General features: G+C 40.5%; 1 protein-coding gene across 4 annotated transcripts in view; it reads left to right on the plus strand.

Moving 5' to 3' along the window:
- Window positions 1-15,210, plus strand: part of tspan34 (tetraspanin 34) — a 52,535-nt gene extending 37,325 nt beyond the window's left edge. For all 4 annotated transcript variants that reach the window (XM_042105370.1, XM_042105371.1, XM_042105372.1 and 1 more), the window contains 6 exons: window positions 3,181-3,396; window positions 3,829-3,903; window positions 10,066-10,173; window positions 11,295-11,423; window positions 11,966-12,058; window positions 13,845-15,210. In XM_042105370.1, the coding sequence (XP_041961304.1) occupies window positions 3,181-3,396; window positions 3,829-3,903; window positions 10,066-10,173; window positions 11,295-11,423; window positions 11,966-12,058; window positions 13,845-13,895 (672 nt within the window). In that variant the 3' untranslated portion in view covers window positions 13,896-15,210. The remainder of the gene's footprint in view (window positions 1-3,180; window positions 3,397-3,828; window positions 3,904-10,065; window positions 10,174-11,294; window positions 11,424-11,965; window positions 12,059-13,844) is intronic.
- Window positions 15,211-16,654: the final 1,444 nt, after the last annotated feature.

Consider the following 16,654-nt stretch of genomic DNA (forward strand, 5'->3'; position numbering starts at 1 on the left):
GTCAATGGCAGCCATTGACTAAAAACCTTTTTGCGACCCCCAGTTTAAGAACCATTGGCCTATTTGACAGGGCAGTGAAGAGATGACAGGAGAGAGGAGAGTGTGGGCGAGAGAGAGAGAGAGAGAGTGTGGGTGAGAGAGAGAGAAAGATGGGGAAATTAGCTGGACTCAAACCTGGGTCCGAGTAAGCCCATTCATGCTACAGGGCGCCAGCACTACCACTGTGCCATGTGACTCCCCCACTAACAAAACACGCAAAACAAGAGGACATAAGTTTATCGGAGGAGAGAAACGTTTCCATTACAAACCCCAAGAACATGTGTAAGGCTGACTGATGTCACACCCTTGATTGGTTTGCCAAGATGTCAATGACCTGCTGAGGAGGTGAACCCCAAAGGATCAGGATGTAGTGGAGGCTAAACGCAAGTAAACACAGTTTTTCAACTCTGAAATTTCAGAAATGTAGAGTTTATCCACCTCTTATTAGAGTTTATCCACCTCTCAAAAGAGTTTATTCACCAATTGCAAAATCATACTGTATTATCCACATTCGCAATATGTACACTCATCAACACACTATAGGAACCATTTAATACCACTGGTATTGTTATAAACATTGGATAATAGCCTCCGCCATCATCAAATGTTCTGAATGCCTTTTTAAGTCCATGGTCCACGTAAGTCCACGGTCCGGTTCACAGTCCACGTCACCGAGATCACAGAATCTCGTTTACCCACTAGTTTTGTTATCATTAGTTTTGTCCCCCTACCCTACCCCTACCCCTACCCCTACCCTACCCTACCCTACCCTACCCTACCCTACCCTACCCTACCCTACCCTACCCCACCCCACCCCATAAATTAAGCTAGGGGCAGCCGTGGCCTACTGGTTAGCGCTTCGGCTTGTAACCGGAGGGCTGCCGGTTCGAACCCCGACCAGTAGGAACGGCTGAAGTGCCCTTGAGCAAGGCACCTAACCCCTCACTGCTCCCCGAGCGCCGCTGTAGCAGGCAGCAGGTTCACTGTGTGCTGAGAGTGTTTCACTAATTCACGGATTGGGATAAATGCAGAGACCAAATTTCCCTCACGGGATCAAAAGAGTAAAAAAATAAAAAAAATTTAAAAAAAAAACGCCTGCTCTGGAGTCTTATCTACACAGAAACATGTCCCTGCACACCAGCCAGCCTCCAGTGGCTCGTATGTGTTACTGTAAGTGGTTTATAGCAGTGTGTTGAAACAGCACTTGTTTCCAACACAGTAGACATGCCTCGGAAACGCATGTGATCAGGTATGACACGACCTAAATCAACCAGCGAGAGTCCAATGGTTAAAGGAGGACAAGAAGTCCTGGTGTGTTTTTGTGCCTTTGCTTAGTGACGATGCTAGATTGCACTCATAAACATGAACTGCTTCCTGGATGTCCACTAATGCAGTGTCACCTGACCTCACTCACACAAACATGGACTGGTCTTTAGATGAGAACGAGCAATAAGAACTGGTCTTTTGATTAGAAAGCGCTGCTGTTGAAAAGGTCTGGTCCCACTTGGAGTTCTGATGTCTTGAACATTTATGATGGTGAACTCGTCATGTCTATTCAATGGCTATAAATGTTTTTTTATCAGGAACATTTTTTTTAAGCCTTTATTTGCATCCTACAAGGAAGTCCAAAATCATACATGGCAAATATTGGTTTAGAGTGATGAATGCAATAGCACAAGACAAATGATAGAGATATATTTACACTGAATATATATTAAAAAAGTATATATATCTTTGATGTTTTTTTCTCTTTTGAATCAAATTAAAATAGAACTTTGTCATGGGTATGACGAACAACTATAGGCTGAACCGTACGTCATGATATTAATGTTATCACAGTACGACTATCATCCGCACCATCACCCAAGTGTTGCCCTAACCACAACGACAACCATGCGCCCAGTACAATTTTATCATAGTAATTATTCAAAGCAGTAATGACAAAGTTCACTTATTAGGGGTGAGGAGGTCGTATAAATGTGCCAGCAGCCAATCAGATCAGACCAGGAAGAGATTCAGCACTCCTGGCCTGCCATCCCCTGCCATGTAGTAGGGTTATATTATATTGTATTATATTATATTGTATAATATTATATTATATTGTGTAACATACAACATTCACTGTCACAACATGTATTAATACTGCATCATTATATTTTTATAATAATATAATAATGTTATTGGAATGTTTTATAGTAATATAATAATATTATAGTATTATTGCTTCCTTTTTGTACATGCTTCCTCCTAGTGGAGAGGGATGGTTATAGCACTGTGTGTGTGTGTGTGTGTGTGTATCCACTCTCCATGGTTAGACTCAAGTGCTGACCTCAGCAGGTTTATCTGCACAGGTAAAGAGACTGTTATGCCACAATCCAGGTAAAGAGACTGTTATGCCACAATCCAGATGTTATGTGTCACAATCCAGATGTTATGTGTCACAATTCGGATGTTATGTGTCACAATCCAGATGTTATGTGTCACAATCCGGATGTTACAGTATGTGTCGATAATTCTGTTTCCGGGTCTAAGCTAAGCACAGTGCAGTTTTCTTTTCAATAGACAATCAAATAAAAAAAATATATTTTTTTCCCCGCCGTTCAGAGTATCTACAACAAAATGGTCATTCTACCACTCATCTCTACCTAAAATCCTAGTTTTCATGGAGGTCTGGAATTTACCGTTGATTTTATTATCTGGCTGCACCACCACACCTGAAATGAAATGATGTTTCTTTTTTACTCTCTCTCACTAAGAAGGAGGTGATAGTGAAAAGATTAGATAGATAGATAGATAGATAGATAGATACTTTATTGATCCCCGAGCCCGAAAATTACTTTATAGACTTTATAACTGAATAGGCGTGTAATGGGTGACCATGAACTCAGGGTCAAAGGTCAATATTGATCGTCTGTCTCCTCCTCTCTGTAGCTGGTGGGTGCAGCCTGCTGGGCATCTCAGGGTCAAAGGTCAATATTGACCGTCTGTCTCCTCCTCTCTGTAGCTGGTTGGCGCCGGCCTGCTGGGCATCTCGGGGTCAAAGGTCAATATTGACCGTCTGTCTGCTCCTCTCTGTAGCTGCTTGTCGGGAATCTCAGGGTCAAAGGTCAATATTGACCGTCTGTCTCCTCCTCTCTGCAGCTGGTGGGCGCCGGCCTGCTGGGCATGGGCATCTGGGTGACGGTGGATTCGGCCTCCATGCTGGGCTTCCTGGACCACATCGAGGACGCGCCGGCCGGGCTGAAGCAGCTGGGCAACGTGGGCTACCTGCTCATCGGCCTCGGAGTCGGCCTCACGCTCATCGGCTTCCTGGGATGCTGCGGCGCCGTGAAGGAGAGCCGCTGTATGCTGCTCACCGTGAGTGACCGCTGAGCTTTGACCTCTGGCTTCTCTCTCTCTCTCTCTTTGTGGGGGGTCAGTGGGGTTCAACAGGTTGGACACGCAGGCTGCAATATCATGGGCTCGTGACCCTAGGCTTAGGAGAAATATGCTTCAATTAATGTTCAATAGAATACTATATAATAGTATTATTGTAATAGTAAGATTTTATCATATTATATAAAAAGAAACACATCTGAACAATGAAAATGCAATTTTAATTGAAAGTTGTAAATTAAAATGTATATCTTCTTATTTACCTTAATTAATGCCATATATTTTCTATATCTTGAATTTCCCCTTGGGGATCAATAAAGTATCTATCTATCTATCTATCTATCTATCTATTTTATCTATTTTATTTACATTAATTATCTCTGCTCATCCCTCTCTGTCTCTCTCGCTCTCTAGTTCTTCATCATCGTGCTCATCATCTTCATCGCTGAAGTGGCCGGAGCCATAGTGCTCTTTCTGTTCCAGCCGCTGGTAAGATCACCCACTAGCCTCTTTAGTCGTAGCGCACGGTCAGGACAGCATCCACATCTACCAGGCATCTACCAGGCAGCTACTCTTAAAACGAATGTGTTGAAAACAACACAAACTGTGTGTTGTCCCTGTCTGGACACAGAAATGTAGTAAAAAACAAATTTGTGTTATTTCCAACGCATACAGTACTGTGTACACTCCTACAGTAAAATGAATAACAAAAGCAATGTGTTAGAAACAACACAAATTGTTGTTGTCCCTATCTGGACATACTGCAGAGATGGGTTAAAAACAACACAAATTGTGTTATTTTCAACAAATTTGTTTTAAGAGTGTGCTACCCTCGGGGGGCATGAACATGCTCCTAGAGTGTAGCACTGTAGCTAGGGCAGCTCTAACTGTGAGCTGCAGCAACTCTAAAAAGCTGCAGCTCACAGTTATTACCTCGAGAAACAGAGAATGTGAGAAATCGCCAGAATTCTCCTTTAAAGGAACACAATGGAAGTAATGACTATGTCCATCGGCGCCAATGATCGGCGCCATTTAGCGCTAAGACGATACCCAGTTAGTCACAAACTGATTGAATGGGTCATGATCCTCGTCAATGTCAAAGACTTCATTCTCTGTACTGTAAGTCAGTATAGCCTCAGAATGAGTTAAAAAACTTTATTTTAAACTCAGGCAGCTACATCGCTAAACTATGGGGGCATGTCCATGAGCCCCCAGGTTCATGCCCCCAGAATTTTGGAATTCCCCTTTAAGGGGCCTCGTAATGACATATGGTGCTTACACATTGCTCTGACAGTGCCTCAACAAACCCCAACATTCTAAAGCTGGCAGTTGCTGGTTTCAGTCTTAAGCATGTTCAGAAAACCAACTTCAAGCTCACTCCACACTGCCTTCGAGAAAGACTGACTACAGATCAAAACAGTCAACAACTCCAACCAAACGAACACAAACAAAGACTTAGGTTTGTTTGAGTTTGTTGGTATTTACTGGGGCAGTGTACAAGCACCTAGACACCTCAACACATCACCATGGTGTTACAAATAGAGTTGGAGTGAGACTTAAGTGTAAAGTATGGTCCCGCGTCTGCGTCCCGCGCACGCGGCACTGGTGAGCGCGTGACGAGAATTGCGTCATTTTTACAGCATGCGTCGCGTCTTTGAGTCGACCGAAATTTAAGACCGCGCGTCAAAGTGACGCGTAGACTGCGCATGTGTGAAACGGAACTGCTGTAAACACTCCCCTCCAGTAGGTGGACCACATAGAAGAACAACACTTAAACGTAGAAACAAACCTAGACAGAAGAAGACTTGTTTGGTTACCATAACGACGATGGAACAGAGCGCCTGTCCTCAGCTTGCCTGGCTTTGAGTTACGTGAGACACCACGACATGGAGTCAACTTCAACCGATGTAAAGCCACAATCCACAGATACATTCTTTAACATTATATTTAACGGTCACTTTACCATCTATGGTGTAGAACACAAAGTATTTCAAGACACCACATTTTAGATGAGTTGGGGACGTAATTATCTGTCTGCTGGCCGTTCTGTGCGTTACCTTTGATTGTCGAAACAGGGTGGCTGCATGGGCTCATTGTGGCTACTGGCTATTATATTGGCTTGATTTGGTCATGAGCCCTGGATCATATAGCACTGAATGAGATGGTAAACAATAAAATAAAACTAATCATAGACAGTGACAGCCTTTACTCCATGCATGGAGAGCTGACATGACTTCGGATTAAATGCATCTTTTAAAAATGAGCGTATGCTGAAATCAAATCGCAAAACCCAGAGCCAATTAAAGGTATCTATCTACAACGCTCAGGCGAAACCCATGTAACAGTTGCTGATCGAGATGCATTCTCGCCTGTTCCTTATATAATGCGTTATCAATAGTGATTATAATAATAAAGGGAATGTAGCCTACCTCTCCCAGGTGCAATCATTATCACCTAGCCTACTCCTGAACAATGCTGAACTCAAATCTCGAAACTCGCCTGTCAACACCGGGAAATGCGCTACACAGCACTAAAAACCGAATAGTTTATTTATAGTTCGACTACGGATATTTCACGTCATGTTCGAATAAAAGTGACAGCCCTACTCCCTGCATAGAGAGCTGACATGACTTCGGATTAAATGCATCTTTTAAAAATGAGCGTATGCTGAAATCAAATCGCAAAACCCAGAGCCAATTAAAGGTATCTATCTACAACGCTCAGGCGAAACCCATGTAACAGTTGCTGATCGAGATGCATTCTCGCCTGTTCCTTATATAATGCGTTATCAATAGTGATTATAATAATAAAGGGAATGTAGCCTACCTCTCCCAGGTGCAATCATTATTACCTAGCCTACTCCTGAACAATGCTGAACTCAATCTCGAAACTCGCCTGTCAACACCGGATAATGTTATCATAATAATAATTGAAGGAATAACAGGCTACCGCTCGCTCTAAATACACCCATTATCACAGTGAGACATACATTATGAACACAAATAGTTACTTCAAAACTTTTATTGACACGTCATATTTACAGGTTTTTGGTTCATACTTTTTGGTATGAGGCAGGTGTGAAGACTCAATACAAATTTAATTGAGGACATCTGTACGCACAACTCTTTCTTACCATGACACTGCTGCATGTGTTCAGAAAAATGTCTTTACTTTGTATCGCACCAATATTGCTGCCCTCGCAGCACCGAGTCACTTAGCTACATGAGTAGCCTAATAAGCAAGTAGGCTAAGCTAGTCTCTCAGCTATACCAACAGGTGTGCTGTGTGTGTGTTCTGGTGGATGATAAATGGAGCGATGCGATGGGCCAGCTTATCAAACTTCCCAGCAGACAGGCGAACGTACTCGTGGTGCTTTTTCCTTCATCAGCTCTTCCTTCGTTTAGTGCTCGCACATCCCAAGTTCTTCTTTTCTTCAGGCGTTTCAGGCTTCTTTGGTGGTTGTGTCCTACTTTCAGGCTCGACGTACCGCCCCCAGTTGGTGGGGCAGAGTATCACAGTTAATCCGTAGTGCGCATGCGCTAACCTTAACAATTTAACGCACATTCAGGACAGCAGAAATTGGAGTATGCTTCACGTCCACGGCAAAAATGACGCACGTCTTGGACACGCGCAAATGTGACGCAGGAGCATGCCAGAGCCTTTAGAATTACAGAGAGGCTTCACTGGGCACATAACTATGGAGTCAAAATAGGGTCATTAATATTGAGAGGTTGTATAAAGATGTTCACATGTGTAATAAAGTTTTGCAGCTGTGCAAAAGTAGTTCTGAATGTGCAAAGACATTTCGTACCTGTAGAAATATTTTGTACATGTGTGAAAAAATTATGTACCTGTAGAAATATTACGTACTTGTGTGAAAGATATCTGTAGAAATGTTTTGTACATATGTGGGGGGAAAATGCGGATCTGTAAAAATATTTTGTACACGTGTGGAAAAAATATGTACCTGCACAAATACTTTGTACGTGTGTGAATCTCCTACGCGATGCTTTCCTGCGCAACACTGAAAGTACGAGTGTGAAACTGAGATACAATGCTTAAGGACTTTTGACCCTAATTTTACGGCCTTTCTGAAGAGCCAAACAACACATTGCTTATTGCCAACCAATCAGCGTTCCCCACCGCTAACCCACAGATCTAGATTAGTTATTAAAACTGGTGGTAACAGCAAGGGCAGATAGGTCGTAACATTACTGTAAATGAACACCCATAAGTATTTCTGGACTAAAATATTGCAAAGCGATTTGGTAACTTTATTTGTCATGCTTTTATCAGTTGTAACATAGTCAAAACGTTAAGAATATCATACCAGAACATGAAATAATAACTGTATCGATAGCTGCCATAGCTATCCTAGCTGACGTTTATCGTAGCTCATAGTGCTAGGGCTAATGTAACTCGTCAGTTTGTACGTTGCCCAGCGAATAAGTAGGCTTAATTCTTACATGTCTTAAGTTAAAGAATTGAAAGAAATAGGAAATAAAGAAAACGCTTGAACGGGTTTATCCATTTACATTCAGATCTTGCCATAGACTTTGCCTAAGCGCTTGCTTGCTTGGTAGTCTACGTCCTGTTCAGTCTATGGTTGCTATAGCAACCGCTGCTGTGCTTCATAAACTGACGAGATAACCGTGTGGTTAAAATACTCCCCAAACACAAAGAAAACAAAACTATGTAAGAAAATGGGATGTTGTATTCCAAACAATAAACCAACAGTCCTGGAAGGGCATTACTATAATCTCACTCACTATAATCTCCTAGCTGTGGATGTCCCATTACAACCCATTCATTTGATTCGTCTTTTTGCCGTCCACTAGGCTATTATTATAGGCTTGCAAAGGGTGATAAAATAAACGTGTTCTCATATCAAATAATAATAGCAGATAAACATAAATGTGTGTACAGTTTTACTGTTTTTAATCATGAATGACACCACTGAATCACCCTTTCGGAAATGGAATGAATAATTCAACTATTTCGTCAACATTACTGCTAGCTAGAAGCTAACCTATAACGTTACAGTCTAAAAAGCGGATGGGATAGCTAACGTTAACATTACGGCTCCGCTTCAACCCTTTTTGCGATCACAGTATAAATTGAGCTACCACGTCACTCTTAATTAAGCTATAATTTTGCAACCCCAATCAAAGAGTATACCAGAGAATTTCTAATAAGACATTATAGATGGGCTCTGAGTATACCAGAGAGGGTTCAAGCGGAGCGAGAGGCGCAAACGTTCGACAATTTCCGCGTTCGATTATTGCAAGGGGGAGGGGGGGAAATCCCCCTTTATGCAGACCAGAGTAAGCCCTTGCTGCACTAATGTCAATGGAGACTTGTGGAATTTTACCAATAAATTGGTCATTTTGTCTTTCTGGATTTGTTGAGGGTTTTTTGGAAAATTGTGTCATAATCTGTAAGTGTTTGGGATCATTTCAAGCCTAATAGTGTAATTTTTTTAGTGTTCGGATTTGTAATAAAATAACTTAATATTAGACCATGCTGCTGCCAGTTACTATCCGGTTGTTATCATGCTAGCTAGCCTCTTAGCTAAGGTAACATTTTAAACGGAGAAGTGTAATTTCTTTGAAATGACAACTAGCTGAATAACACTACTGACATTAGTTAAAGTGGATAGTTTATACTCAAGCGAATTTGCAACAGTATATTAAGTTTAAGCGAAGTCCTTCAACTACTAGTCACTTGTTAGCGCATAGCTGTATTGCCATAGCTACTACCATCCACCTGTATAGCATTTTAAGCTAGCGTTAGCTAGCTAGCTAGCTCGGTTCACATGACTAATTAAATTATTCATATCATGTCCTTAAGAATGATTCATTGGTATCATACATGATTATGGACAATAATACTGTGAACACAATTATGTTTATCTGTTGTTATTGCTTATTAAGAGAGAAAGTTTATTTAGTGACGTAGGGTGACACTCCCACTTATGCAGACCGGAACTGTCCCGTTTTGCTCCCATAGTAACGAATTACGTTGCTCTATCTTGCTAGTAATCAAGGATCTTTGAGTATACTCTTCGATATGAAGCCAATCTGTTTAGCACCAAAATCTAGGTGGTCGGTGGGAAACGCTGATTGGTTGGCAGTAAGCAATGTGTTGATTGGCTCTTCAGAAAGGCAGTAAAATTAGGGTCAAAAGTCCTTAAGCATTGTATCTCAGTTTCACACTCGTACTTTCAGTGTTGCGCAGGAAAGCATCGCGTAGGAGATTCACACACGTACAAAGTATTTGTGCAGGTACATATTTTTTCCACACGTGTAAAAAATATTTCTACAGGTACGAAATTTCTTTTCACATGCAGAACTCCTTTTGCACAGCTGCAAAACTTTATTACACATGTGAACATCTTTTCACAAGCTCTCAATATTAAAGACCCTATTTTGACTCCATACATAAGGGTTCCGTTCACGTTGTGCTTGGCTACACCAGACTTGATAGTGGTGTAGTGTACGTTAAAAAAAAAAATGTCCCTTTTTCTAAAACTAATTTTACGCTCCGCAAACAGAGTACCACGGTTGCGGACCCTTTCGTTCATTTGACATGTAATAAACGCAGTACAGTTCCACCAACCACTTTTACGACAGTCCTCCTTTGTTGCTGCAGGTGGGGGAACTTCTTCGGGATATTGGAGGGAAGGTAGCTGACAGCATTCAGACAAGCTACGGGGAGAAAGAAGGCCTCTCAACCTTCTGGAACACCACCATGGATGAGGTGGGCCAGCTGCACTTACCTGCGGTCTTTTAGAACTCTGTTCTGCACTGTAGCTTCACTGTTGTTCCCCATTCCGTAAGATGCATTGGATAAAAGTGTCTGCGAAATTAATAAATGTAAATGATCAATGCTACATTTCTCTTTCAGTTTACACGATGGATTTATACCTTGAAAGCTTGTGTTCAACTTCAGCAACTAATGAATACATGTAAATGTGAACGTTAGCTCACGGCTGTGTACATGTCATTACGGAGGATATCTCTTACAAGACTGAAAAAATCATGCACTGCTCGCATTGATTTCTAAAGATTCACTGCCATGAACCACCAAGCCTCCCAGTCTTTATGCTGAGAAAAGCAACCCATTGAATTAATTCATTATAATGTGGACATCTCTTGCACATAAATGATCAATGCTACATTGCTCTTTCAGTTTACACCAAAGATTCTTGAGCTAGAATCTTTAATTACACGATAGATTTATACCTTGAAAGCTTGTGTTCAACTTCAGCAACTACTGTAATTTCAATTAAATATTTCATATTCAATGAAAGTTTTCATAAAATATACATGTCTGATACGACAAACTTCACTGAGCGTTGGATATAGCTCAAGGCATGTGGGAGTCTAGAATTTGCAATACATATTAGTGTTGATGCTGCTGAAAGATTTTGAATTGCAAAGTTGCTACTTCTTGCAATAACGCAGTCTGATTATGTTATGCCAGAGTATTCGGGAGCATTCATTGTAGTAAACTAAAGTAACATGGAGCCATGATACCCTGAGCATCCCACCTGACCAATGGTACCACAGCAGTGACCAATGGAACCACAGCAGTGACCAATGGGATCACAGCAGTGACTAGTTCCCCAGGGACCCCTTGTGATATTTTGGCTAGTTCTTTAGATGCTTCGCCTACATGATTCTGTTGTATGAATTCATTTCTGGCAAACTATGTTAGTTCATCGTAATAACACTGTGTTTCAGGGAAAAAACATGACTAGTTTGAGTAATTCCTTGTATTGTGGTTTAGTAATTCGGAAAAGCCCTCTCTTGTAGTGCTTTTTTTAATCCTTCTCTCTCCCTCTCTCTCTCTCTCTCTCTCTCTTTCTCTCGTTACAGTTGAAGTGCTGTGGATACAACAACTACACTGACTTCACAGACTCTCCATACAACACTGCCTACACGCTCTATCCACCGGAGTGCTGTAAGCAGGATGTGAGGTGTACATTTGCTAATGCCCATTCAGCCGTAAGTTTTCAGGCATCACCATGCTTTTTCTCTATCTCTCTCTCTCTCTATCTATCTCTCCATATCTCCTCTCTTTCTTTCTCTCTCTCTCTCTCTCTCTCTCTCTCTCTCTATCTATCTATCTCTCCATATCTCCTCTCACTCTATCTGTCTATCTCTCCATATCTCCTCTCTCTCTTTCTCTCTCACTTATTCTATCTATCTCTCCATATCTCCTCTCTCTCCCTTTCTCTCTCTTACTCTATCTATCTCTCCATATCTCCTCTCTCTCTCTCTCTCTCTCTCTCTTACTCTATCTCTCCATATCTCCTCTCTCTTTCTGTCTGTCTCACTCTTTCTATCTTTCTCTCACTCTCTCTCCCTCTCTCTCTCTATCTCTCTCTCCCTCTCTCTCTCAATTTAAAGGCATATTTATTGTCATAACCTGTGCTGGCAAAGCATAGTGAAAATAAATGCAGGTACAGTAGATTCATAAATAACAATATTATTGCTAGTCAGTGTTAGATAGAAACGGGCATTCTCTCTCCTGGTATTCCTTACAGAACATGACTGGCTGCTTTGACGCACTTGTGATCCTGATAGAGGACAATGCAGGAATCGTGGGAGGTGTGGCTCTGGGCATCGGTGCAGTGGAGGTCGGATTATTTTCTTCTTTGTTTTATAATTATACTAATACCAGGGTTCCCACGGTTCATGGATTTTCTGGAATATCATGGAATTTTGGAAAGTCTATTCCAGATCATGAAAGTCAGGGAATTTTATCATTTTTTGGGTCAAAGTCATGGAATATCAGCAAAATACATTACAGTTTTTTTCCATTGGTTTGGCATTTCTTGAAACATAAATTACATTCTCAAAACACTAAGATCATTTGGCAAAACAGTCTTACAGTTCAGCACACCATACCACCAACACCATAGCTCACTTGCAAAAGCTCATATATCTCCCAAAACCTTTCACTCATGCTTCAAAACTAAATTCCTTTCCTATATAAAGAGTCAGTGCCACGAAATTGCAAAGATCCGGACGTTCTCAACACTCTTGGTGCTTTTGCCAAAATAACCTGGATGGTTCAGCACAACACCATTGTTCACCTGCAAAAGCTCATGCTGTATCTCTCCAAAAGCAGTTCACTCATGTGTCAAAACTAAATGTCTTTCTCATATAAATAGCCAGTGCCCCCAAAATGCATCGTCCCTGGCATTGTGTAAGCACTGCAATTCTAAATGTTTAGATGTGTTGTCACTATGGCAGACCATTTAAATATCCCTCATATTCATATCCCTCAGTCTTAGCCCAGTCCTTCATTGACAATGGTTACTGTACTCATTTTTTTTCTTAATTTTTTGTCTAGCTAACAGAATGTAATTGTGTATATATTTTTTATGCCAATCTCAGACCATGTCCCTGGGTCAAAAAAAAAAAAAAAAAAAAAAAAAAGCTAAATTCTTTGTCCAGGTGTGCCCTTATGAAGGTTCAGCTGAGTTGGGCATGTTTGGAGAAGAGTGATCCATGATCAGCATCCAAGATGACCAAGTGATCCATTTTGAGATGGAATGAAAATTTCAACCACCAAAACACCATCCACAATGTGGAGAATAGCTATAGAAATGTACATTAGTTTTGTTTTTCAGGCAATGGGACCTGGTGAACTTCTCAAAGTAAACAGTAACACTAAAACAAGTTGCCAAGTTTTTTTTTTTTTTTGTAGGTTTGTCGTTATTTTGAGAATGTAATTTCTGTTTCAAGAAATGAGCCAAACAAAAAAAAAAACTGTAATACAGGAATTTTATGAACAAGAATGGGTGTATATCTTATTATCTTTACTGTTTGTTTATTTGTGGCTAGCCCACCTTTGTTTAATTAATGCCCATTTATTCATCTCCTGTTCTAAAAAAGAGTTTGGTTCCAAAATGCTATATCCACCATTTTAATGAATTTTCATTTTTTTTATTTATTTTTTTTACATTTTGTTTTCAAGGTCATTTCAGTAGTAATTGGGTATTGTTATTTGATTTATCTTCAGTCAAAACAACACAACTGCAATTTGATTGATACCTGAAATACACAATTAAATAGCCTGACTTTTTAATGTTTCTTTAAAAAAAAAAAAAAAAAAAAAAAAAAACAGAGATGTGTTTTGGAACCAAACCTTTCATATTCATCTTATTATTATTATTATTATTATTATTAGTAGTAGTAGTAGTAGTAGTAGTAGTAGCAGTATTGCTAGTGGTGGTATTAGTTACATTACATTACATTACATTTGGCTGACACATTTTTAACCAAAGCGACTAACAACATGGCAAACAGTTTAGGCTTTTTAAAGCAATTCTAGAAATTCTTAGTACTAGTAGTAGCAGCAGCAGTGGTAGTGGTGGTAATGCTTTTGTTATACTCATCCACTGTTTTCCTACACAGGTCTTTGCCATGATTTTCGCCATGGTTTTGTACAAGAAAGCAGGCAAATAGCATCGCCAGCCATTTCAAGATCTGCCAGATTCAGCCAATTGGAATCGTCTGCGTTTGGCCTGACAGCCAATCGTTTTTTTTTGTTTGTTTTTTTGTTTTTTTTTCTAAAGTGCACCCTGAGCACACAGAAGACACCCAATCACATTATACCCACACTGTCTGTCACCATAGAGAATGGCCAACGGGGATGTTAACCCTTCAGGAGGGGAGTTTTGAACATTCTAGCAAAATAGTATGTTCCGCAACAGTGGAAGGTTCTAAAATTCCATGTTGAATTCAATGAACCCAGACATTCTTTAGAACATTCATTTTCCAACATTCCGGCTGAAGTAAACTCCCAGTAAGCAGTAATCCTCCCAATAAAAGATCACTGTGCCTTCATTGTCTTAGCAAAATAAATCTACAGGATTGCTCCATTAGGAGGTTTACCGCCTACAATGGGTTAATTTACACTGGTCTGTCACTAAACCACTGTAGTTGGCCACTCTCGACCTTTCACCTCACATTCACAATGAGCCACCTGCACACCCCCACTGTCTGCCCCAATGGCAAAGCACACGTCCTCATTTTAACACTTGATCTTGTGGTACATTATTTTATGTTTGTTTATGCATTTTGTATGTTTGTAAATCAGATTGATTTAATAATAATCTCTGTAGTCGTGTCCTGACATAATGGATTTGGGTCACTGGTTCAAACGGAATGCTCTGCTTGTCATAGCACAGAGCTATGATGTTTGACTTGCATCACGGAAATGGTTTCATTCTCCAATATAGCAAATCAGTCATAGGTCTCTTCTTTTTATCTTTTCCAGATGTATCACAACAACAACAAAACAGATTGAAATCTAATCTGATATGATAGCCCACGTCATCCCACATAAGGGCCAGACCAGATCAGAGCCACATCAGGGCCAGATTAGAGCCACATCAGGGCCAGATCAGAATCAGGGCCAGACAGAGCCACATCAGGGCCAGATCAGAATCAGGGCCAGACAGAGCCACACCAGGGCCAGATCAGAATCAGGACTAGATCAGTGCCAGATTAGAGCCACACACCAGGGCCAGATCAGTGCCAGATTAGAGCCACATCCGGGCCAGATCAGAGCTACATCCGGGCCAGATCAAAGCCACATCCGGGCCACATCAGGGCCAGTGTCAGTCAGTACGGACCACACACTCCTCTTCATCATATGTCAATGGAACAGCACACTGTGAAACACCTGTCACTGCACCGTGGATTGAAGAATTGGAAGCAATAATTTTAATTATTTTCCATCCATATGTGTGAAATTAATAAATCGTCTTGAAAGACACACTGTGCCTATATGGTCATTTGAGTCATACAGTATGTGTCTGGACCTATATGGTCTATAGGACTTTGATGATAGTGACCAGAGTTTTATAATAGATGGTCCTACTAAAAGACAGTGTTTCATTGGGGGGTGTATGACGTAATCCTCTGAACTCTTATAAGGTGCAGTGGTAAAATAAGAGGTGGGTAAACTATGAATTCTGTGATCACGGTAAGGTGGGCTGCGCCATAAGGTATCAGATTTTTTTTAAAAAGGCATTCATAACATGTTTGATGATTTGTGTTAATGAGTGTACATATTATGAAAGTGAATACAGCAGTGAGATTTTTAAATGTTGTTGCAATTAGTGAATAAACTCTTTTGAGAGGTGGATAAACTCTAATAAGAGGTGGATAAACTATTTTCGAAATTTAAGAGGTGGGTAAACTGCGTTAGCCTCCACTATACCTGCTTATACACAGTAAATGTTCATCATGTGGGCAGCAACATTACTGCCAGATGGGTACACTTGCACCAAATAACCTGGTGATAAGATGTGATAAGATGTAGGCCTGTCTAAGAGACCTGTCCACATGGACCTAATTAATCATTATAAAGGCCAGGATATGTTCAAATAATCAGGAAAATGCACAATGCAGCGTCTCACTGCTCTCAAGGCTTCATCAGCTGATACAGGGTCTGTCGAGAAGCACAAAAACAGGCGCACACACACACACACACACACACACACACTCTCTCTATCTCTCGAACACACACACACACACACATAAACTGTCATACACAAAATGGGCTGTAAACTACACTCTACTCTCTCTCACACACACACACACCACACACTCTCTCTCTCTTTCCCCCTCTCTCTCTCTCTCTTTCTCACACACACAAACACACATATAAACTGTCATACACAAAATAGGCTATTGTATGTGACCTACACTCCACAGGTCTATTAGATTGGATCATAAACGGCCACAGCAATGAAGAAAAGTGATTGATAATGACTGACTGACTATTATTGTGTTACATGCTTCAAATGTAAAGCACTTTGAGCTGCATTCTTTGTATGAAAGGTGCTATACAAATAAAACTTATTATTATTAATAATTGTATTATTATTATTATTATAGGCTGTGTGGTGAGAAAAGGTCACAGTGCTGCTCATTCTGGATGGAGTCAGTTCTGCTGCACTAATGGAGTTTCCCACCTGGCAAACTGCATCTGCAACATAACACAGTGACAGTATCACATTTAGCCTACTGGCATGCCTTCAATATGACCTGAAACATATTTTAATAGTCCATGATGCATCGAAGTTATCTATACGTGTTTATAATTTATAGTTTATAACACCTAATGTTGTTTTTATTTTTTAATTCCAGGTCATGTCTACCAAACTGCAGTTTGGTTTGATAATTAATAAATAAATAAATGAATAAATAAATAC

Source organism: Alosa sapidissima, chromosome 9 (assembly GCF_018492685.1).
Source record: "Alosa sapidissima isolate fAloSap1 chromosome 9, fAloSap1.pri, whole genome shotgun sequence".
Classification (NCBI taxonomy): Eukaryota; Metazoa; Chordata; class Actinopteri; order Clupeiformes; family Clupeidae; genus Alosa; species Alosa sapidissima.